Source organism: Jaculus jaculus, chromosome 13 (genome assembly GCF_020740685.1).
Source record: "Jaculus jaculus isolate mJacJac1 chromosome 13, mJacJac1.mat.Y.cur, whole genome shotgun sequence".
Lineage (NCBI taxonomy): Eukaryota > Metazoa > Chordata > Mammalia > Rodentia > Dipodidae > Jaculus > Jaculus jaculus.
Window position 1 is genome coordinate 17,549,123 of NC_059114.1, and position 23,872 is coordinate 17,572,994.

The 23,872-nt window shown below is 47.2% G+C and overlaps 1 protein-coding gene across 1 annotated transcript in view; it reads right to left on the reverse strand.

Moving 5' to 3' along the window:
* Positions 1–23,872, reverse strand: part of Suds3 (SDS3 homolog, SIN3A corepressor complex component) — a 38,706-nt gene that overhangs the window by 11,010 nt on the left and 3,824 nt on the right. The window contains exons 3-10 of the mRNA XM_004664144.3: positions 19,791–19,846; positions 18,065–18,136; positions 14,168–14,187; positions 12,141–12,297; positions 6,081–6,176; positions 3,860–3,921; positions 3,700–3,721; positions 2,406–2,511 (exon numbers count right to left, since the gene is read on the reverse strand). Coding sequence (XP_004664201.1) covers positions 2,406–2,511; positions 3,700–3,721; positions 3,860–3,921; positions 6,081–6,176; positions 12,141–12,297; positions 14,168–14,187; positions 18,065–18,136; positions 19,791–19,846 — 591 coding nt within the window. The remainder of the gene's footprint in view (positions 1–2,405; positions 2,512–3,699; positions 3,722–3,859; positions 3,922–6,080; positions 6,177–12,140; positions 12,298–14,167; positions 14,188–18,064; positions 18,137–19,790; positions 19,847–23,872) is intronic.

Consider the following 23,872-nt stretch of genomic DNA (forward strand, 5'->3'; position numbering starts at 1 on the left):
TCGGGAAGCAGAGGTAGGAGGATCACTATGAGTTCAAGGCCACCCTGAGACTACAGTGAGTTCCTGGTCAGCCTGGGCAGGAGTGAGACCCTACCTCGGGAGGGGAAAAAAAAAAAAAGAAATCTAGAAATCTTGAGGTGATTTAAAACATATAGGAAGAATTTAAAAAAAAAAAAAAAAACGAGCAAGATGAACTGTAGAGATGGCTTAGCAGTTAACACACTTGCCTGCAAAGCCAAAGGACCCAGGTTTGATTCCCCAGTACCCATGTAAAGCCATATACACAAGACGGTGCATGTGCCTGGAGTTCATTTGCAGTGGCTAGACGCCTTGGAACGCCCATTCTCTCCCTTTCCCTCAAATAAATATTTAAAAAAATAAAATATATAGGAAGACATGCTTACATTTATAAGAAACTACTATGTAATTTTATACAAGAGAACTGAATATCATGGATTCTGGTATCTAAAACTCAGCTCTACATTGTAAGGTAACAAACTCAAAAAGTCATACCATCATCCTAAGTTTGGAACTTTGGCTAAACAAAAATATTGAAACTCAAAGGTATATGTTGTATGTGGTCACACTCATATGGCCAATGTAAATGGTTAATTATAGAGTGCACATGATGACCCAGCCATTCTCAATACATCCAAATACAAAGTCCAGCTGTAACTCTCTGACCTAATGTGGTAAGTGAGCATCTGCCTACCCAGTGTCAATGAAAAACAAGTAGCATGCCAGACCTTCAAGAGCCTGGAAGAGATGGCACGATCCAGGGCAGTCTAATACCTACAGGAACATCTAATCACAAGGCAGGTTCCTTACTACTGCACTGCCATTTCCTTTCCAGTGAAAACTGCTGACAGAAGGTCTACCTGACAGCTAAACTACTTATGTTTTAGGGTACAATTTCCCAAGTTTACTGGAACACTTTAGCAGTGGGGTGACACAAGAAAAGCAAAACAGGCTGCCAAATCAAACACCCACTAACACATCAGAAACATGCAATGTGTGCTGGCAGACCTATTTAGCTTAATCAACAATTACCTGACCACAAAATCCTTCAGTCCACAGGACATTCACAACCTTTAGCACACAGAAATAGAGGTGAGAGAGAGACACACACACCCTGGCCCTTCCACAGCGCACATTCTGAGAATGACTGCTCTCAGAGACTGAAGAGCAGCATCCGCGGCTGGCTGCTGGTACATGTGACTACAAGTAGAAGCCCATTTACAGAGAATGAGGCCAGGTGCTGTTGCCCATGCTTAGATCTCTGCACTCAGGAGGCAGAGGTAGAAGGATCACCATGGGTCCAAGGCCAGCCTAGGCTACAGTGAGACTATGCCTCAAAAACAATAAAACTTGCCAGGCGTGGTGGCACAAGCCTTTAATCCCAGCACTCAGGAGGCAGAGGGAGGAGGATCACCATGAATTCAAGGCCACCCTGAGACTCCCTAGTGAATTGCAAGTCAGCCTGAGCTAGAGTGAGACCCAACCTTGAAAAACCAAAAAAAAAAAAAAAACTAAAAATAATTAAAAATAAAATGACAGGGCTGGAGAGATGGCTTAGTGGTTAAGCTAGCTGCCAGCAAAACCAAAGGACCCAAGTTTGATTCCCCAGAACCCATGTAAAGCCAGATACACAAGGTGGCCATTCATCTGGAGTTTGTTTGCATGGCTGGAGGCCCTGGAGCACCCATTCTCTTTCTCAAATAAATAAACAAAATTTTTAAAAAATCAATGAGAGTTAGGGCCAGAATCACAGCATTTGGAAAGTAGAAGCCCTGAACTCAATCAATAGCACTGTAAAAAATAAAATGAACGTAGCCAGGCATGGTGGCACACTTCTTTAATCCCAGCACTTGACAGGCAGAGGTAGGAGGATTGCCATGAGTTAAAGGCTAGCCTGAGACTACACAGTGAATTACAGGTCAGCCTGGGCTAGAGTGAGAACCTACCTCAAAACAAAATAAATAAATAAGATAGATAGATGATGGTGATAGATAGATAGATGGATGGATGGACGGATGGATGGACGGACGAAACAGGAGCTGGGGAGATGGCTTGCCAACCAAGTGTGAGGGTCTGAATCTGGATCCCGAAACCCACACAGCTGTGAGTTCCGTGCTGGGGTGGCTTTATGGCTAGCTAGTCTACTCAAATCAGTGAGCTTTGGGTTCTGCAAGACCTCATCTCAAAACATAAGGTACACAGCAATAAAAAACACCCAATGTCAACCTCTGGCCCCCACACACATGCATGAGCACACACACGAAGTAAATAAATACATGAAAACATACAGTCAGCAGCAGATAAACTGAAATAATAAGCACACACAGCGCAACCCTCTGTATGGCTCTTCAAGACTGCTAAGCTCTCTGTGTTTTCTCTTAACTTACCATCTTTTGTCATAGTACAGTTTGCCATCTTCTATCCGAGCCTCAAATCGCTGGGCTGGAGACTCTGCAGGTGTGGCGGGTAAGTGTTCAGGAGAACCAGGAGAGGCTAAAGGAACCAGAGCACGTGATGAACATGTGACCAAGCAGAGGCCCAGAAGTAACACTATGCCTCCAGTGCAAGGGTGGCATAACCCCAACCAACCAGAACACAGGGGAACCTAACTACACACTTGTTTAGAAACAAGATCTGGCTAAGTTACCCAAGCTGGACACAGTGACCATTCACAGGCTCCATTTGCTACAGACTGGCATGTGCAATACAGTGGTCCTTCACTGCAAGGAGGTCACTACATTGACCCAAAAATTTAACAGTGGATAACCAATCAGCACAGTACTCTACAAAACAGCCCAAGAAGGCAAGGTACAGATTAATCTCAGTGAGCAGAGGAGAACCTTGAGGCAAAGGTCGCATGTGCAAGCGCACAAAGCCATGCCGAGAACTAAGAGCCTGAGGACAACTACCAGCCCCAACGAGGCTGAAAGTGAGGTGATGTGCAAAGCTGTGGTTAGTTCAGTCTAAAGTGTAGTCACCTAGCTCCCTCATGACTTTGCACCTCAGGACTCTGACCGCAGGGGCCCGTGGAAGGTCTAGAGGAAAGAAGTCCTGTTTTTACTCAGGAAGATGAAGTCAGTGGAGGGATCTGGGAGTAATCAGTGCTCAGAACATCAAAAAATAGGACCACCTCAGAATTCTACTTTGCAACTAGCACTGATTTTTAGTGCTGTTCTGGAAGGAAGCGCGGTGAACTAGGACTAGGGACTAGGTGCAGCATCACTGTCTGACCAAGACAAGGCCAAAAACACCACTGGAACAATAGTGCCTCGGACCTGACTACAGAAAGCGAGTGACACTAGAAAAGCCTCTGCTTTCATGTTCAAAGCTGGATGTGTAACCCAAGTCTTGTGATCAGGCCTACACAAAGGGAAACCTTTAAACACCAATCAAATGTCTCTTTTGTTTAAAAAAAAAAAAAAAGCCTAAGGAAAAACAAAAGTAACCTAGTGAAATTAAAAAAAAAAAAAAACCAGGAGGGAAGGGTTTCAGAGAAAAAAGAAAAAAAAAATCAGGGGAGGGATAGAATTATAATTAATATAATACAATTATAATTCCCTTCAGTTTTCATCTTGGGCAAATAATGAACATTTTATTCTTGAAAACTCCAACAATTCCCTGACAGGTATACAAGTTATTTTCCAACAACATAATACAAAAAGATTGCACAAATATACTCACCTGGTCTCTTGGGTGACTTAAGCTGTAAGAAGAAAAAACAATCTTAAGAGAAAATCATGTCAGATGGGAGTGTCCAAGGTGTTGTGATAACAAGTACCAGGGGACAAAATAAGGTGGAAAGCTATGTCAAACATGAGCTTGCAAACACATCAAACTGTACCTTGTTTAACGTCCTCAGGTCCTCCATGATCTGTTCATCTGTTAATAAATAGTTTAGCTGAGGTGTTGAGAGTTAAAGAAATGTGTCAGAAGAGTATGACTTCCAATGCAACAGAAATTACCACACTGCTACAGGTATTTTAGAACCGACTATGGCAACTGATGTTTTCACAGTAACAATTTGCTTCTTGAAAAGTCCACTCTTGGGCTAGAGAGATGGCTTAGCAGTTAAGGGACTTGCCTACGAAGCATAAGGAACCAGGCTAGACACCCCAAAACCCACATAAGCCAGATGCACATGCATCTGGAGTTCGTTTGGAGTGATGTGCTCATTTGATTCTCCACGACCTATGTTTGCCAGATGTACAAGGTAGCATTTGTGTTGAGTTTGTTTGCAGTGGCTGGGGGCCCTGGTGCACCCATTCTCTGTCAAATAAATAAATAAATTTTAAATTAAAAAAAATGGACCGGCGAGATGTCCTGGTAGTAAGGTGATTGCCTACAAAGCCAAAGGACACAAGTTCAATTCCCCAGGACCCACATAAGCCAGATACACAAGGTGGTGCATGCATCTGGAATTTGTTTGCAGAGGCTAGAGGCCCTGGGGCACCCATTCTCTCAACTCTTATCTGCCCATCAAATAAATAAAAATAAAATAAAGAAAAAAAAAGGCCCACTCTCCTATGAAATGTTATAGTTATCAGGACTAAAAAAGAATCCACTTTCCACCACCTTACAAACTGCTGGCAAGCTGAGATTCACTGGCTATCTGCAATGAAGCACAGGACATAGAACGGTAACCGTCTCACCCTGAAGTTATCAGGGCTTGTATTCCAAGATCTGAAGACTTCCAAACACACAAGTAAAAGTTTTTCTTCCTCAGCAACTTCCATCCTGGTATGAAGGTAAAGGGACCTGAAGTTAGTCTTTGGCTGGTGGCAGATAAATGACTGAACAACTCTGGACAAATGGCTATTTAATCTCCTTAAGAGGGATAGAAGGAACACTAATCTCCCTGTGTGGCTTCCATAACCAATTGTTTTGTTGTTGTTGTTGCTATTTGTTTGTTTGAAGTAGGGTTTGGCTCTAGCCCAAGCCGACCTGGAATTCAATATGTAGTCTCAAAGCAGCCTCAAACTCACGTGATCCTCCACAGTACTGGGACCAAATGTGTGTGCCACCACAACTAGCTGCTTAACAATTTTGTTTGTTTTCCAAGGTAGGGTCTCACTTTAGCCCTGCCGACGTAGAATTCACTCTGTAGTCCTAGGCTGGCTTCAAACTCACAGTGATCCTCCTACCTCTTAAATGCTGGGATTGAAGATGTTAAGGTGGCTAGGTGTGGTGGCACACATCTTTTTTAAATTAATTTTTATTTATTTGGGAAAGAAAACATGAGAGAGGAGAGGAGAGGCCGATAGAGATAATGGGCAGGCCAGGGCCTCTAGCCACTGCAAATGAACTCCAGATGCATGTGCCACTTCATGCATCCATCTACATGGGTACTGAGTAATCAAACCTGGGTCCTCTGGCTTTGCAGGCAAGCACCTTAACTTCTGAGCCAACTCTCCAGCCTTAGTGTGGTTGTTGGGCTGTTTTGTTTTGGCTTTTTGAGGTAGGGTCTTCCTGTAGCCCCGGCTGACCTGGTATATTCACTCTGTAGTCTCAAGCTGGCCTTGAACTCACAGTGATCTTACTTCCTCTGCCTCTCAGGTGGGCATAAGCTGCCACTACGACCAGCTTCATTAATGTCTTTGAAGCACAGTCCCGTCTGTAGGCCCCACTAGCCTGAAACTCACAGGGATCTTACCTCAACCTCCCAAAGCACCGAGATAAAGATGTTGTTTCCCTTAACTATTTCTGTGGCTACACAGCTTCTTTACGCTGACTGAAATTTCATCTGCTTTACTGCAAGAACGGTCTGCAATCCTCCACTTAGAGATGGAGTGACTAAGGTACATGAAGGCAGATACTGCAAGTCAAAAAATTAAGGAGCATCAAGTTTTCAGTTGTCCTTGAACTCTGGAAGCTTGTTGGAGCTGACCTCACCTTCCACTAGGGAGCACCTCTCCACATACCTATATTCTGTGAACCTTGCACTGGAGGCTCCCCGACCCCATCGAATACTGCTGGGTTTTGCAGGATGAAGAATGATAGCTACCAGGACAGCAAAGATTCAGTAGAACTAAGGAAAAGCAATCAAGCTCGATGCAAATGGATATCAGGAGCAGGTTTCCTCCTCTTGTCTGGAATGGGGACGGGATCATTAGGTCGCCTCCGCAGCTTTCTGGTCATGATGGGTTTCACTTCCATAGAATCTGTGGTGAGATTGGAATGGGTGAATGTACCTGGCCCACCTGAAGTCACAGGCACTCCCGTGGCGTGACAGTGTTTGTCCCGCAGCTACCAACCGTCCCAGCACACTTCCGGGTGTGCGCTTTCCCATCAGAGTGGCTGTTACGCACCTGCAGCGATGCAGGCTTCTCTCCAGCCCCGTCCAAACTAGGGGCTCTTCCTCCCCCTCCGAACAAGCAGCCACTCATAGACTCTTGGGACTGGCACCGTACACAGGCCTAATTTCTGCTCCCACAGAAGGCTGGTGCTAAAGCGCCAAGGACGAGCGTCTCTTTAGAGGGCACTGGCCTGTGTCGAGTCATGCAGGAAGTCTTCACTGGCTTCAAGACTGACAGGGTGAAGACACAGAAGAGTGCCGTTCACTTTCCTCAACCCTCCATTACTGCCATGGCAGCGGACTCTTCCCACAGGAACTGCTCCTCCTCAGCCAAGCTGCCCACAACTCTACTGATCTGCGCCTGGGGTCCTTTGGTACAGGCCTGCCCCTTCCATCCTCACAGTCGCTATGGTCCAGTCAGTCCTCAGCCTGCCTCCCAGTGACGCTCCAATCACCACTCCCAACTCACCAGCCTTCAGGATAGTACCCTAGACCCATGCCCAACCCCACATTCCCCAGACTCCAAGCAAACTCCCTTGTCTATTTCCACTCCCAGGGCTGCATCTCAGAGAGATCTAATCTGCCCACTCCTTAAGTGCTAGACCCTCAGGGGTTGCTCCCATCTAGCCCAACGAGCTTTGCAAGGCCCTGGTCAGGTCCACTCGTGTCACTCACTCGTCATGCTCAACGGTCTGCCGGCTGCCTCCTCTCTAGCGGGTAAAGGCCAACTTGCTTCTAGTCTTCACTCTCCCTCGCTGTAAGGCAGGCTTATCTTTGCAGCACCATCTGTACACACCTCTGCGGTACCAGGTGACCCTGCATTCTCCCAGCACATACTGGAGCCCTCGCCACCTCAGCATGCCATCTGCCCTTCATCACCTTCAGAGCTCAAGCCCACCCTGCAAGGGCTTCATAAAGTTCCCTGGACAATAACCAGATGAATTTCATCCACAGACCATGGCAGAAGAAAGATGCTCTGGGCAAGCCCTAGTTTGCCAGCATGATAGAGGACACAGTGGGGAGCAGTCCTACCAGGAGTCCAAGGGGAAGAAATAAGGGGGAGATCAACCCAAGTCACAGATCCATACAACACTGAAAAACCACCCACTGTCACCTGCCTCAGGGGCTTGGAAGCACTATTCAGAAAGAGGCCTGGGCCAGCCTGAGCAGACAACTGAGTGTGTCCTTTTCTCAGTACTGAGCTTAGGTCACCAATCTCCCATGAGCTCATCCAGTAGGCGCCCCAGAGCTCACTGAAGTCCAGACGATGGGCTGTGACAATGCTGGAAAGGCACATGAACAGGACATTTGTCAACCTTCCCCTCAGTCATCAGGCACCAACCTCAGAATGCTAACCAGCCTTACGTTAGAAAGCCTCTGATCCCGGGGACTCTTCCACGATCTGCACTATCGGCAGGTCCCACTAAGCATCACTTATGGCGGGAAGGGTTGAGAATTGTGGGAGAGAATGCAGTGTGGCTCTCGGTGCCGCCGAAGTGTGCACAAATGATGGTGCTGGCAAGCTAACGTGCACTGAATGACTACACAATGTACACTTCCCTTACGTGAGCTGAGCGGCGCAGTAAAGCACCAGTTCTGGAGGAAAAACTTCTCTTTTTAAAATTTGTCTAGCTATTGGGGAAAAAAAAAAAAAAAAAAACCTAGTCACAGTGATTGAAGGCAAACTTCAGAAACAGAATGTCAGTGGCGAAGGAACGACCAATGCAGAGCAAGCCAGGCTGCAGCGGTTAGCCCCCGGGAGACAGCACGAGCTTGACTGGAGAACCAGCGCCAATGCCAGCATTCCTCTCTCCAGTGGCTGGCAGTTCTCCCGTGTTGTCACCAACTGACTGATGCAAGGGTAATCGCAAGGGAGTGTAAGGTGGGCAATGAGAATCAAAGATCAGGCATCTGGAGGTCACATCATGTTACAAAGACACCAATGTCCAGCAGTCCCTGAGAATGAAGGGTTAGCACTTCAAATGACTGGATGGCGCCCACAGCGCTCTTCTTCCACAATGAACAGCCTAGATCCCAGTGTGTCATCGAAGAGCTTCTTGAGCACGAGCCACCAACCCTGAACCCAGGTCTCTTCTTCCACTCCCTCCACAGATGTCTGGTGGAGCCCCTCCTCCCCACCCTCTTCCAAAGTCCTTCTCGCTGGCACGTTAGGTGCGGTGCAACTTACCACCCCTGCCGAGTACAATCACATCCACCTGAAGGTTTTTCCATCACTAAAACAAGCCCATCACAACTCTGCCCTCATTTGAGGCCCTGAATCTCAAATCTGCATTCCATGGGGAGAGCTGGCAGCTGAGTCAGTTTTCTGACGATCCAAATACAAAATCCTCTGGGACACAGACTTAAGACAGCAGACTGATTTTTTGACTTAGTGCTAATTCATGGTACTGAGTGAGCTAGTACAATGTACTCAGGAGGATTCTGGCATAAGTGCTGTCTAGCTCACTTGGGCACTTAGAAAAACTGGCTGCACTTCAGAGCTGGCTTGGCTACCTACAAACTCAGGATGACACCCAAATCAAGGAGAGCTGCAAAAACAAGTAAGGTTACACTTCCTAAGTCCCAAGTGTCTACCCCGTGCCCAGCAGAGGCACTGTCTCATCTGCAGCTGGCCCTCCAGATGCGCTTCCATCATCTCCAGGCCAGATGAAGAGGTGTCCCTCCTAAGCAGCTCATGGTGGAGCCAGGACTCTCGACACCTGTCCGTCTGCAAAGGTAGCTCTACAATCTTACATAATGTGAATGCGGTTTAAGTATAAAAGCTCAGTAAACAGAGCTGGACCTTGATATAACAACTTATGAGCTAGCTATGAATCTAGCATTTTCTAAAGCAAACTCACAGGCTTTTCTGAGGTCATGAGCAGCTTCTAACAGGGCCTAAGGGCTGGAAGATGCCCTAATCTTCAAGAATTCACAAAAAAAAAAAAAAAAAAAAAAAAAAACCACCCCCACCTAACAATCACCAAGCTGCTGGAAGAAACGAAAAGGAAGGCAGCTCTAAAGAAAAGAAGAAAAATGAGTTTTAAATGACGAAGTGACTGATGCTGAAAAGGCATTTGTTCTTGATTATCTGGGTTATACTGAGATGGTGTGGGCAGAAAGCCCTCACCACAGACCCTCTATCAGGATGTGCAGTGACCCTCATCCCTCAGCACGCAGCTGAAGCATCCCCTCATGGCCAGGCGCAGCATTTCGTCTGCAGCACACCATGCTGCCTGCACAGTCTGGTTTTCTAGTTGCCCCCAGGAGGCCTGGGTACAAGGAGTACCTCCTGCTACTCCACACAGATAGAGCAGGCATCTGCAGGGTCCTTCTCATTGGCCTCTAATTGCATTTTGTTTTCAAAGTGATCTTCGTGTTGAACTAAGAGTATTTAAGAAATAGCCTTTCTGGGCAGAGCTGGACAACAGTGGTCCTAGGCATCAAGCACCAAGGTGCAGTCAGCCAGAGGAAGGAACTCAGGCCTTCCATCCAGCACTATGGCAGCGCCATCTGTGCAAGGGCTGGCTCATGACCCTCTGAGCTTCAGTGTACTTCCTTCCACCCTCCATCTTTACCTTGGCAGTGCTCTGCACATCAAGGGTACCACATGGCTTGAGGAAGGACATCAGTACCTCTAATGCCCATGGCAGCCTGAAGCACTCTGCAATTTACTTGATCACATTACAAGTGACTTCACTTACTTGTCTCTCTGCCCTGGTAAGCTGGGCCTCATGTCACGGAGGACACCTCCTGTCCCAGTTAAGGTTCCAGCTGTAAAACTGCCTAGCCAGACAATGTTTGCTGCCTGTCAATAATTAATGCCAAATCATAGGTACAGTGATGATACCCACCCTTACAAATGGAGGGAGCAGCTTAAACGGACAGTGTTTCCCACTAGCCTAATGAAGGCACCTGAACCCCGGGTGCTGCGGCGCGCGATGAGCTGTCAACGCCAGCCCAGCCTCCGTCAGAGACAACGACACGGTAGTCTGCAGGCAGGAAGACAGCACCAGACAAGGCAGCTCTGCGATAGCAAGTTATCAACGGAAGAGTCTCAAATGAACAAGGTGGTGCTGTCTGCAGATGCTCCTCTAGCTTCTACTCCCCCCAAGACGTCTCTGAGCCAGTTAGAACTCACTCCTTTTGACACGTCTTTCAACAAGGCAACAGTGGGGCCAGAAATCTGTCCATGAGAGAGCCAAGTTAGTTCACACCTCAGATATACCCTGGGGGAGGGGAAACAGGTCTTAGCTGGTTACTTTTTCAAAGTCAGCTTCAAAACTTGTATGAAAAAGCTGCAATTTGGGGCTGGAGAGGTGGCTTACTGGTTAAGGTGCCTCCCTGTGAAGCCTAAGGGCCCAGGTTTGATTTCCCAGCACCCACATAAGCCAAATACACATGAACCTGGAGTTCACTTGCATTGGCCTGGAGGCCCCAGCATGCCCATATTTTCTTTCTCTCTCTCTCATAAATAAAAGAGTAGCACTTTCCATAGAACCTCATGAAAATCAGACATGCCAAGCCCAGAACCTCCTGGAAGTGACCATTAAAGTTAAATTTGGGAGTAAAGGATATGCTACCTACACAGCCAAGTGACAAAGTCAATCACTGCTGACTTGATCAATAAGTATCTGCCAAGTTCCAGAGTGGCTGGTTCTGGCCAATTCCCCGTACCCTTGTAGGACTCACCAGTCTACAAATGCCAACAGGAGTGTTACCCCTACTGCTTTTCCCACACCTGCCTGCAACCTGCTAAGCTCCCATATGCGATGACTGACTGAGAAGGCTTAGGGGATGTTTCTGAGGCTTAAACAGCATCCTACCCGATGGGAGATGAAGCTTGGCTCTCTGAGCTGTGCAGACTGCTGCTTGGGGGAAGAGATCTAACAGCACAGAAGAGAGCTATAAGTTGCTATTCCCCCATGGAGGTAAGAAGGAAGTAATGCCTTTTCTGTAAGTACAGCACACTGGGAAAAAACAAGAGTCCCATCACCACTGACGGACCTGAGTGAGTGACTCAAGAACATAACCAAGACACAGGTGGAGGGTGACCCAAACACCCGCCCGGTAAGTACAAGCCAGATCTGCAATTTCAGCTAAAGGACACCTACAGAGCACCTGCTCACACTGGAGGCTTTCCTACGTCTAATCACAGGCCTGTGGGCTGGGCTGTGATGGTAAATCTCAACTCTCGATGTGATCAACTTGACTGGATGGGAATCAAGGTAGAGGCATGCCTGCAGGGCAGGTCTGTGAGGACTGACAGGGGGAGAATACCCATCCCTGCAGTAGGCAGCACTGCTGGCAGCAGGGCACAAACCAAAAAGTCCAAAGCAGAAGCAGAGTCTTTGCCAGGCTGCCCGTGCTCCTTGGTGGTGAGCACACCTTCCCTGTTGCTGCCACCTTTTACTGACCTTGGATCCCAGCTTCTCTGCCTTCCCAGGACTGAGGGCCTGTGGCTCCACAGCAATCTGCGGACCTTCAATCCCACAATGGAGGTGCCGAGGCATCCAGCCTCATGCACTGAGCAGCTACTGGGTTCTCAGCTCTCCAGAAAGCAGGCAGACATTGTAGGAACACCCAATCTGTATCAATCTAATAATGTTCCCTGGTAATATCCATTCACCATTTCTTTTCTCTAGAGCCCTGACATGGGGGTGCTCAAACCACTTGACAGTTGGGGACACAGAGAGAGATTAAGCAGCCTCATTAAGGTGATAGAGCCAACCTGAGGTGGGGCTGCAAAGCCTACTCGCCGTCACCATGCTGCGCTGAGACAGGTAAGATACCTGAAGCAGCCTCACCCTCATCTCAGGGGCTTTCCTACCTCCAGTCAGCTCCATGGTTAGCTTTTCATTTTCTATCATTTTCTTCTTTTCCTCCAGCTCAGCGATCAGGTTCTCTTTCAGCTCAACCTTCTTGTCCTCAAACTCTTTCACTGCTGCCTTCTTTTCCTTGATATAGTTTCTTTCCACTTGTTCAGTCTGATCAAAAGAGAAACACAGGGGTTGCAGAGATGGCTCAGCAGTTAAAGCACTTGCCTGCAAAGCCTAATGACCTGAGTTCAATTCCCCAGTGACCATGGAAAGTCAGATGCACAAAGTCAAAGTGGCACATGCACCGGCAGTCCATTTGCAGCAGCTAAGGCCCTGGCACACCCATTCTCTCGGTCTGCCTCTCTTCTGTTTGAAAAAAAAAAAAAAAAGCTGGACTGGACTGGAGGGCTGACTTAGCAGTTAAGGCGTTTGTGATGTTTGCCTGCATAGCCAAAGGACCTCTCAGTTCAATTCCCCAGGACCCACGTAATCCAGATGCACAAGGTGCATATGCATCTAGAGTTCATTTGCAGTGGCTGGAGGCCCTGGTGTACTCACTCACTCTTTATCTGTCTGCCTTTTTCTCTCTTGCTCTCTGAAATAAATAATTTTTTAAAAAACACAATAAAAATAAATAAATAAAATGGCCAACACAGCAGGGGCTCAGCTTCAAGTCCAGCTCTGAAGGCAACAGCAAGGAAAACATCTTTACTGGATGCTTGAGTGCTGGTTTCACTACACACACGTGGAGCCAGGGGTTTCCTGGGAGGAGCCTTAAACGGAGCATCCCCTCCAGTGATCGCCGCTGCAAGCATTAGTGTTCCAACAGAACACAGCTCTCTCAAGATTGGCAAACAGTCTATCTGAAGGACAAGATCCACAGCACATTCCAGTTGAAATTCCTGTATTCAAAATTAGGTGTGTGAGGCTTAAACTCTTGTGTTTGATACAAAGCTGTGATTTATACATGTGCTAACAGAATAACAATGAGAGCAGACAAGTGGCTAGAGATGTAATTATTAATACCTATAAACAGACATAGCATATGTCTATATTTGGGATTAAAGTGAACAAGTTGAGAATTAAGCCACAGTTGGTGGCGTCTTTACTGCCATCAGGAGGTAGCTTAAGAAAAATTGTCAGATGACATTTCAAAACTAGATTTCTGATAAACCTACATTTCATAAAAAAATTCTGTTAATATGCAAACGGATTGGTTGTTTCCCATCAAATAGGGTTTATGTTCTGCAAGAACCCAAGGATGCCTCTGTGCTTCTAGTCTGAAAGAACCAGGCGTGGTGGCACACGCCTTTCACCCCAGCACCCGGGAGGCAGAGGGAGGAGGATCACGAGCTCAAGGCCAGCCTGAGACTACATAGTGAATTCCAAGTCACCCAGAGCTAGAGTGAGAACCTACCTGGAAAAAAAAAGAAAACCTTAAAAACAACCAACCCTCACCTGCCCAAAAAATACAAACAAAAGACCCTGCTAAGCCCTCACTGTTAACTCCCACCCATGTACTAAGCGGAGACCACAGGGCCTGTGGGGCTGCAATGCGGCTTTGATCAACCCTGACCTTTCCCATGGCAAGCCTCACACCCACAAGCCCCCACAGGAGCAGTACCTCATTCCAGACTCAGCCCCCATCGCAGTACCACAGCCCTGAGCCATCTGTGGCATGAAAGGAAACGTTAACCCATCTTTCCTACTGGCCCAGAAAAGTGCTTTTGTAAAATGGACTTGCAGAGCCAATTCCAACACAGGACTGCTGCGAGACCAGCTATGAAATTACTGGGCCACACGGCTTTAACTGAAAACAAGTCAACCAGAAGGCGGTGAGTGGTGTCCCCAAGCCCTGATAAGCAGAGGCTGCACAACAACAAAGGCATGAATGCAGTGTCTGAATTGAGACCAAGAATCTCTTAGCCAAACACAATGGCGGTGAGGGTTCCCAAATACGTAATGACCGGTGCAAAGGTGCAGATTGAGAGTCTAGCCTCAGAGTGGACCTGAAAACCCAAAAGATCATGGTACTTACTTCCAGCTGGAGGAAGAGTTCTGAAAGAGATAAAAAGTGCAATTAGATCCACCAGTCACCTTCTTACACAGGGAAGCTAGGACTTACTCACTAGCAGTGACTACTTTCTGAAAGTTTTCATTATTAGTCAACTGTTGGTAGTTGGAATGACTGTCCCCCGATAGATTCAGAACTTTATTAAAGCTTGTAACTCCTCTGCCTGGCTGGAGGAAGTGTCACTGTGGGTGGATCCTAGAGCCCAGCCCTCAGATGCGTGTGCGGCGGATCTGAATTCCATCCAAAGACATGCAGACAGCAGTCGGAGCTCTGCCTGGGTTCAAGGTGTGCTCACTTGTGGTGCTGGTGGTGGGTGTTCTCTCCGCACAGACCTCTGGAAGGGGGCCAGCTTCGTCCACCCTTATGGAACTTCCCCTGCATATGGAAGCTTCAATAAACCCTGTCCTCCCACGTATTGTGCTTGGTTTGGAAGTTTATCCCAGAAATATGAAGGTGGCTGTGACAATATCCATTATGGAGCATGGAGGAAATCCAGTTAAAGCTTGACCCTGAACATAATCGACTGTGGTAATCTTGACCCTAAACACAATCCACTGTGGTAATCTTGACCCTGAACACAATCCACCGTGTTTACCATCTGAAGCTAAAAGTAAGCAGGGAACCCAACTACTTGACAAGTCAAAGTTGTCCCTTTTTCTGTCAGTCCTACACCCAGCAGTCCCAGAGACCTCAGGATAGCTCAGAAGGAATCACCCCAGGCAGTTCTGCTCTGGCGTTTTCAAAGCAAACACAGGGCTGTGTGTGACAGGAAGGATAGGACCTGCCTAGACCTCTGCTCTGGAGGAGGGGGTTCTGGACCCACCTGGAACTTGACTCCCAGGTAGATCTGATCACTCTCAACCAGCCCCTCCTGAGGCCTTTTCTAACAGCCTATCCAAACACTCTGACAAGCAGCATCCATGGTAGTTGTAGTAGACACTTCAGGTTCACTGAGATGAACTTCCAGACCAGGCACAGTTATGGAGGAAGGGATATTTGTTGAAGCCTACAGATCCAGAGGAAGTTCCACAAATGGCAGAAGAAGCAGGCCTGCCTTCACAGGCCCAAGCAGAGAGAGAAGAACAAGGCTAAAAGCCAAAAGCCACAGCACACTTCAGGAACTCCAGCTGGGCACACTTTTCTTATCTTTACATTGAAATCTGAAACCCACCACCACACCTTACGACCCACCCAGTGACACTGCCTCCAGCCTGCAGATTCGAACTACAAACAAACAAACAACTGACTATGTTAGGGACCATCTATTCAAACTACCACAGTAGTCTTCAACAGCTCTTTTAATACCCGTGGGCTGGGCAGTTAGTAACTGTTTACCTGGTAGCCTCCATCTAATATTTATAACAAAATAGGTCTGTGGCTTCTAGTCCCCCCCCCAGGTGACAGTGGTGCCGCACGTGTTCACTCCAGGAACGCAGTTTACCAAGGTCTCCTTTCAAACCTCATAAAGCCTACAAACCCATGTCCCTCACAAAAAGCACATTCAAGGGATGAGGAGACAGATCAGTGGGTAGTGTTTGCTGCACAAACCTGAGGACATGAGTTTGGATCTCCAGAACTCATAAAAATGCAGGGTGCTGTGGTGCATGTCCATAATCCCAGCACAGGGAAGGTAGAGATGGGGATTCTGGAGCAGGATGGCTAGCTACATCAGTGAGCTCTAGGTTATGAGACCCTGTCTCAAAGAATAAGGTAGAGAAAGTCGGACACCTGATGTCTTCCACTGGCTTCATATACACCCACACCCACACATGTGATCACACATAAATGATAATCTACGCACACATACAAAAAAAGCACAACCTGAGGGTGGTGGCTCATGCCTTTAATCCCAGTGATCAGGAGGGGGAGGCAGGAGACTGGCATGAGGATTACCACCCTGAGACTACTGAGTGAGTGCCAGTCAGCCTGGGCTAGAGTGAGAGCCTACCTCGAAAAACAAAAAAAGCTGAACATGGTGGTTCACGCCCTTAATCCCAGCACTCAGCAGGCAGAGGTGGGAGGAACACTGTGAGTTCCAGGGCACCCTGAGACTACATAATGAATTCCAGGTCAGCCTGGGCTAGAATGAGACCCTACCTCAAAAAGCCAAAAACAAAAAGGTACATTCACACCCACACCACAGCATTTTCAGAGTTCCAAGAACTCCAGATTAGAAGCCCAGATGCCAACTAACAAGTTGTGCAATTAACTAAGATGACAGACAGGTCACTCATTCTGTTACCCCCAGGAACCCAAGAACAGCCAGCCACCATGGTCATCCCTGTGCCTGCTTCAAAGTGTACCACCCAGGAAGTGCCATGCAGCGGTAGTCCTGTGAACCCAGGAAATCACCTGGTACCAAGTGAAAGGACACCCTGTCTCGTAGGTGGCAGGTGGTTTCAGTAAAATGGACCAGTGCCCCAACACGTAAAGCCGGTGGCTGTCTCTGTGTGGAGTGTGTCAGTTAGAATGACAGCCTTACTGATTTAGGAGCTCTGCATCTTCACCTGGGGAGGAAAACAACTCAAAACCCACCCTGCTTTTTCCGCTTGAGAAAAATGCATGGCTGGCATAATTTTTCTTCACTCGTATCTTAATATAATTTCCTGAGGAATCAGGATTCCCCTCAACAGAAGGGAAACTAAGGCTCCAAAAACCCCTACTTCACAGCACAGACCCAAGAGGATGGAGGCAAGAAGTGGACTGGGACCATCTTCAACACCACCTCCTCCTCACATGCTCAACAGGAACTCATTTTGCTCTTCCAAGGTAGGGCTCTGCTCTGGCCCAGGCAGACCTCAGGGTGGCCCTGAACTCAAGAGTGATCCTCCTGCCTCTGCCTCCCAAAGCACTGAGACCAAAGGTGTGCACCACCATGTCCAGCTTGAGGACTGGAAAATTTAAAGACATGCACTGGGGAAAAGAGGGACAGACAGTGTGGATGAGCAGGAACCATCATTAACCCTTCGTCTACTTTCCACCTGATGGTGTATGTACAGTAGCCATCTTCATTCTAAGGATATGGGGAAAAGGTTTCCATAGACAAAGGAAAGTTGCTGGTCCCGAACTCAGGGAAAATAACATGAGGCATGGCCCCCACCTTATTTTCAAACCCAACATGGCTCTGACCATGGCAGCAACAAGCACCCAATAGTATCCAAAGGGCTTCTAGGTGAGCTTGAAGACTTCCCAGAAGCAAGGGCATCTGTGTCTACAGCTCCACCAGCTGTCCCCTTACTTCCTGCACGACTCTAACTCAAGCGTGGACATCTGGCAATCAAGTCAAAGGTAGCATGTTGATGACTCTATGCTGCTCACAGGGCCCATGTGTCACAGGTGCTCAGCAAGCACACGAAGCAAATACACTTACCACATACAACACCCCGAAGCATGGACCTTTTCTCTAAATGCTTAGCACACCTGGGGGGGGGGGCACATAACAAGATGGCACCCCCCTTCACAGCATCATGGGACTCCAGAAGAAACAAACTAACACCCTACAGTCCTTTTTCATGCCAGCACCTCGGAATATCCATTACACAAGCCACATGGACATGAGTAAGAGGATGCAAGGCCACTTCTGGGACACCAGGAAGAGTAACTCGACTGCAAGGAGCAGCCTGCCACTAACAACCCTGACTGCTAGAGCAAGACGAGCCAACCGCACAGACTGCTGCGTGGAGCCCTCCCTCAACTCCCCCCGAGCTCTAAGGGCCACATCTCACTGGTAATCAACAGACAGTGGACACCCTGACATGCTGCATCTCCCCCCCCCAACTTTTTTTTAAGGAGGGCAAAACCAGACTTCATTAAGGCAAACATACACAAAGACCCTGGTGCATCCATTTCAAAGTAGCCTACCTGCATTTCGGATCCTCTCTTTGTACTGCTGGTCCAGCTTTTTCATTCTCTTCTGGTACTCCTGTAATGTACCTGTGTTTGAATGTTTATAAAAGTTAGTTTAAACTACATTGTTTCCTAAAATTATGTTACAGCACCAATAAATGTCATAGTAACGCAAGAACAAAATAAACTACATGAAAGCCACACACAAGCAGTCAACTGGATTCTGGTTCTTGGCCGAGGCACCCAGCAGATACCACTCAGAGATGACACGGAGCCCACGCCACCCCAACAGACCAACTTAGCAAGTGAGGGCAAGTAGAAGGGAGCAGATACCCCAAGAGATGAGGAGCAACTGAGGCAAGGGGCCTCCCTCTCCTGGGGGATGATCACTTCCATTCAGTGAGCTTTAGGTCAAGGCTGTCCAAGAGACCTTTCTGCAAGGGTATGAACGCTCTACATCAGTACTGTCCCATATGGTAGCCACAAGCCAGGTCCAGCACTTAAAATATGGCTAATACTCTGGGGCTCTTGACTGCTAATGTGATTCAGCTCAATGTGAGCAGCCACATGTGCCGGGTACAGAGTATGGTGACCCAGGTTCATTTCTAGACTTCTGCTCATTCAACTACTCTCCCTCTAGCAACTAAATGTGAGGGCCCCACTCTGTGGGGACATGTGCCTGATCAAAATGTGTAATACATAATGGACTGTCCAAGGAAGTGGATGCCCCAGGAATGGAAGGGTCCCACAGCTCACACTCAAGCTACCCAAGTTCTCACATGGTGTACTACCTCTTACCTCCTTCTTTCTGTAGATTAACCAAGAGATGGTAAAGAGGCCACATTACTAAAAGGTAGGGAAACTGTGTTGCAAACTGTCACAGAACTTGAGAGCAGAGCTCTTAAACCCCAGGCTGCACTGCCTTTTCTGCCAAAACACGTGCAAGACACAATCCCTTGCACTTTCCAAGAAAAGAGAACACAGTGTGGATAATTCACAGACAATTAACATGTGGCACAGGAAGAAGAGAAAAGCTTTATTATTTGGCAAGTGTCCCTCCTTAAAAGAAAAAAATAAAATCTAGCTTTAGACACAGTAGTATTCATCTCCCTAGAAGGCCCTAAGTGAGATTTCACTTAAAGAATTTGCTACACACTCAAAACTAATAAAATAAAAAAGTTTAAAAACCACTTTAATGGGGCTGGAGAAATAACTTAGCAGTTAAGGTACTTGCCTGCAAAGCCTAAACACCCAAGTTCAATTTTCTAGTACCCATGTAAAGCCAGACACACAAGGTGGCACATGCATCTAGAATCCATTTGCAGAGACCCCATTCTCTCTTCTTCCAAATTAGGAAAAGAAGAAAAAAAAAAACAACTTTACTGCTAGAAGGTATGTCCCAGACAACTAAAATCAGCCAGACTAAGCTCTCCATTGCTCCCACAGAAAAGTAAAAGACACAGACCTCAAGGACTCAAGAGCAGAATGTTTGGAGCCAGGCGTGGTGAAGCACATCTTTAAGCCCAGCACTCAGGAGGCAGAGGTAGGAGGATGTGAGTTCAAGGTCACCTGAGACTACATAGTGAATTCCAGGTCAGCCTGAGCTAGAGTGAGACCCTGTTCTCAAAGAAAACAACAACAAAAAGAGTAGAACGTTTGGAAACAGGGTCAAGTGCACCCCACAGAGAGGTACAAGACAGACCTCAAAGGCTTTACGAGTAGGACACTTGGAAACACCAACCTTCCTGGAGCTGCTGCAGCTGCCGCTTGAGAGAGGCCAGTTTGTCTTGATACAGCCTGGAAAAGACAGAAAAGTGTACTCAGTGCTCAAATACGCCACACACAAATCCTACCCAGGATGTCATGCAACATCATTCGTGCTTTCTAGGGGAATAGCAAAAGGAAAGTCTGCCTTGAAAGGTTCCAGAAAGGATCAGGGTCTGTACGGACATCCTAATTCTGTATATTTCCTGTGATTCAGTCTAAAATGTACAAAAGCAAAAAGTGTAAACAGCAGACTCAGATATCAATGACAGTTAAGAAAAGGTAAAGGAGGGCTGGAGAGATGGCTTAGTGGTTAAGCGCTTGCCTGTGAAGCCTAAGGACCCCAGTTTGAGGCTCGGTTCCCCAGGTCCCACGTTAGCCAGATGCACAAGGGGGCGCACGCGTCTGGAGTTCGTTTGCAGAGGCTGGAAGCCCTGGCGCGCCTATTCTCTCTCTCTCTTCCTCTGTCTTTCTCTCTGTGTCTGTCACACTCAAATAAATAAATTAAAAAAAAAAAAGGTAAAGGAAAGTTGCTGCTGTCCTCTGAATTTCCAAGTACAGGGAACACATCCACCAACACCTAGAGATGACACTAAGCACAGCTAGATTCTAAGTGGCAAAGGAGAGAGATGCGGCCCTTGGCATGGTTTTCTACACAGAAGCATACCAGTGTAGACACAGAACCCATAAGCGTGCACGGCACTCTTGAATCACTGCTCTTTCAGGATGACAAAATAACAGTCACTCAGAGTCCCAAGTTCAAGTGCAGAGTGTTATTTGCAATCCTGGCTGGGTGAGAACAGAGTACACACTAAGCAAAAAACATGCCTAGTTACTTTTTGCCTCTCACACTCAGGGGATGGGAGGCAATCACACACCCCAGCAAGTCTGTCTGAACCATGGACCCCACACATAAATCACATTTTGTCAGTATCTTTGCTTCTACCTGAGAAACATCCACCCAAGTTCTCAGTGATAAAAATAATATTTGCAGCCTAAAAGAACACCATTCAACAGATATGAGGCAAAACAGCCTTTAAGTTGCTCAAATCAAGCCTTCAACTGCAACCCCCTTCCTGGAAAGGGTGGGCAGCATGGGAGGAGCTCACAGGCCAGTTTCCTTCTGAGCAGACTCTGCCGTGCTCCTGACGCTCGCCCTGAATCATCGAGGATCAGGACTAACCACATGACTCCAGCTCGTTACACAGTAAGGGGGCACAGTCAATCAAAGGTCATCTGAAGTTAAGGTTGGGTCTGAGGAGATGGCTTAGTGGATAAACCACTTGCTGAGTGTGACAGCCAAGTTCAGATGCCCAGCACCCATGTAAATGCTGGATGGGCATGGCAGCTGCCTGCAACCCCAGCACTCAGGAGGGAGACAGGCGACTCCAGGGCAAGGTGGCTAGCCAGGACAGCTGACGCAGTGAGCTCTGAGTTCAAGTGAGAGACCCTGTCTCGAAGAATAAGGGAGAGTGAACCAGGAAGATATGTGACTTCAACCTTTGGCCTTTGCGCGCGCGCTCGCACACACACACACACACACACCCATAAACTCAAAACAGCAAGAAAATACTAAGAAACTGTCACAGTTCAAAGGAGCTGCCGGAGCTATGATAACTAAATATAATGTGTCCCAGATGGGTTCCTGCAGAAGAAGGAAATTAGATAAAATCCAATTAAATGTGAATAAAGACTAGCTCATCAGAACAAATCAATATTGGTTCATGAGTTCTGACAGATGTTCTGTAATATTTAACACTACGGGAAACTGAGTGCAAGGTTATGCATTCTGCTATTTGTTGCAACTTTATTACAAATGCAAATCTATTCTAAAACAAGTCAATTAGAAGAAAAAGCTACTCCACAGAGTTGGAGAAGGTACTTTCAGAATACATAACTGATAAGAAACTTGTATCCAGAATTTATAAATCAGTTTGAAGGTTTAATAAGGATAAAAATAAATTGTTTTCCATTCTCTCTCTCTCCCTCTGTCTTTCTCTCTCTGTCTGTCACTCTCAAATAAATAAATAAATAATTTAAAAAAAAAAAAAGGGCTGGAGAGATGGCTTAGCGGTTAAGCGCTTGCCTGTGAAGCCTAAGGACCCCGGTTCGAGGCTCGCTTCCCCAGGTCCCACGTTAGCCAGATGCACAAGGGGGCGCACGCGTCTGGAGTTCGTTTGCAGAGGCTGGAAGCCCTGGCGTGCCATTCTCTCTCTCTCCCTCTATCTGTCTTTCTCTCTGTGTCTGTTGCTCTCAAATAAATAAATAAATAATTTAAAAAAAAAATTGTTTCAAGAATGAGCAAAAAGCCAGGCGTGGTGGCGCACGCCTTTAATCCCAGCACTCAGGAGGCAGAGGTAGGAGGATTACAGTGAGTTCGAGGCCACCCTGAGACTACATAGTGAATTTAGCCTAGGCTGGAGTGAAACCATACGTCAAAAAGCCAAAAAAATAAAAATAAAAAATTAGCAACGATTTGCACAGACACTCTAAGGAAAATATACAGATGGCAAATGATCATATAAAAAAATACTCAGGACTGGGGCAATGGCTCAGCAGTTAAAGGCACTTGTTTGCAAAGCCTGATGGCCCTGGTTCAATTCCACAGTACCCACATAAAGTTAGATGCCCATGTGTCTGGATTTCATTTGCAGTGCAAGAGGCCTTGGCATGCCCATCTTCACTCTCTCCCCCCTCTGTCAAATAAATAAAAATATTTTAAAGATAAAAAAAATCATCTGAAAACATGGCAGTCCAATGCGGCAGGTGCATAAGAGGGAGCACACACAGAGACTGTGGGGAGAAGCACTAGGAACCCAGGCGATAAGCTTCTCCCCACACGGAGGGGCCCACAATACCTGCAACCGGGTCTACGTAAGATTCCGAGATGACATCTCAAACGGACCAAAGTCCTTTAGTGAAGCTAGCAAGACCAGCGAAGAGTAAGAACCAAGCACATGAAACTGAACACGAACATGAATTATTAAAGTCACTCTTTGTGTCTCATAGGCCAGATGGGGCTGGGTTACCCCTAGGGTTTCAAGACTTGGAAAGGATATCAGAACCCAGGGACTGGCCAAAAACAGTCACAAGGAGTACTAGCCGGACAGTGTGGACCATCCAGCTCACAGCAATTTACATCCACAAACATTCACAAGGACTAGCCAGAGCAGTGTGTGGAGCACTGAGCTCACAGCAATGCAAGAATTCAAAACCAAACAAACTCCTACAAATATGCTCAACAAACACTTCTTGAAAACCAGGTGTGGTGGCTCACACCTTCAATCCCAGCTCTCTGAGGCTGAGGGGGTAGGATTGGAATGAGTTCCAGATCAGCCTGGGCCACACAGTGAGATCCTGTCTCAAATACCAAACCCCAAAACCAAATTTCCTAAATATACCTTATACTGTCATCTATCTGGGTATATGATAAAAAGGGTGTGGGGTGCAATGGTGTGTACCTGTGGTCTCAGCTACTTGTGAGGCTGACTGACTCCTGAAAGTTTGAGTCCTGTTTTGTTTTGTTGAACAAAAAAACAAACATCACAAGGTTTGGTTCTCTGGATTCATGTGGCTACAGCTGTCTAATGGCTTGGGTGAGACACGTGAACAGGGACAGAGCTGTGGGGTAGGTGGGGTCAGCAGTGACGCTCCAAGCCTGGATTCCTGAGCTCTAGGAGCACACTCCCCCACATGGGGTGCTGGGTGGGCTCACACCCATCTTCAAGAGAGTTACTCTTTCTCAGCACCAGTTTCCACACCTACAAAAGGTTCTCTCCTAGTCACCCACACTCCTGCTCTCGTCAACTTCGTCACAGTTCTTTATAGCCTTACCTCAGAAGACCCTTCTAAGAGGAAGAGTAGTGCGGTGAGAAATAGGAGTCCAGGAGGATTACAGATACATGTGGGCTGCAGAAGCCCTACTGTCGCCAACTGCGGTGGCACATGCTGGTAGGAAATTGCTGAAGAGGCGGAGGGTCAGGAGTTTGAGACCAGCCTAGGCTACACATTTAAGCCAGACACAATAGCACATGCCTTTATTTCTAGCACTTGGGAGGC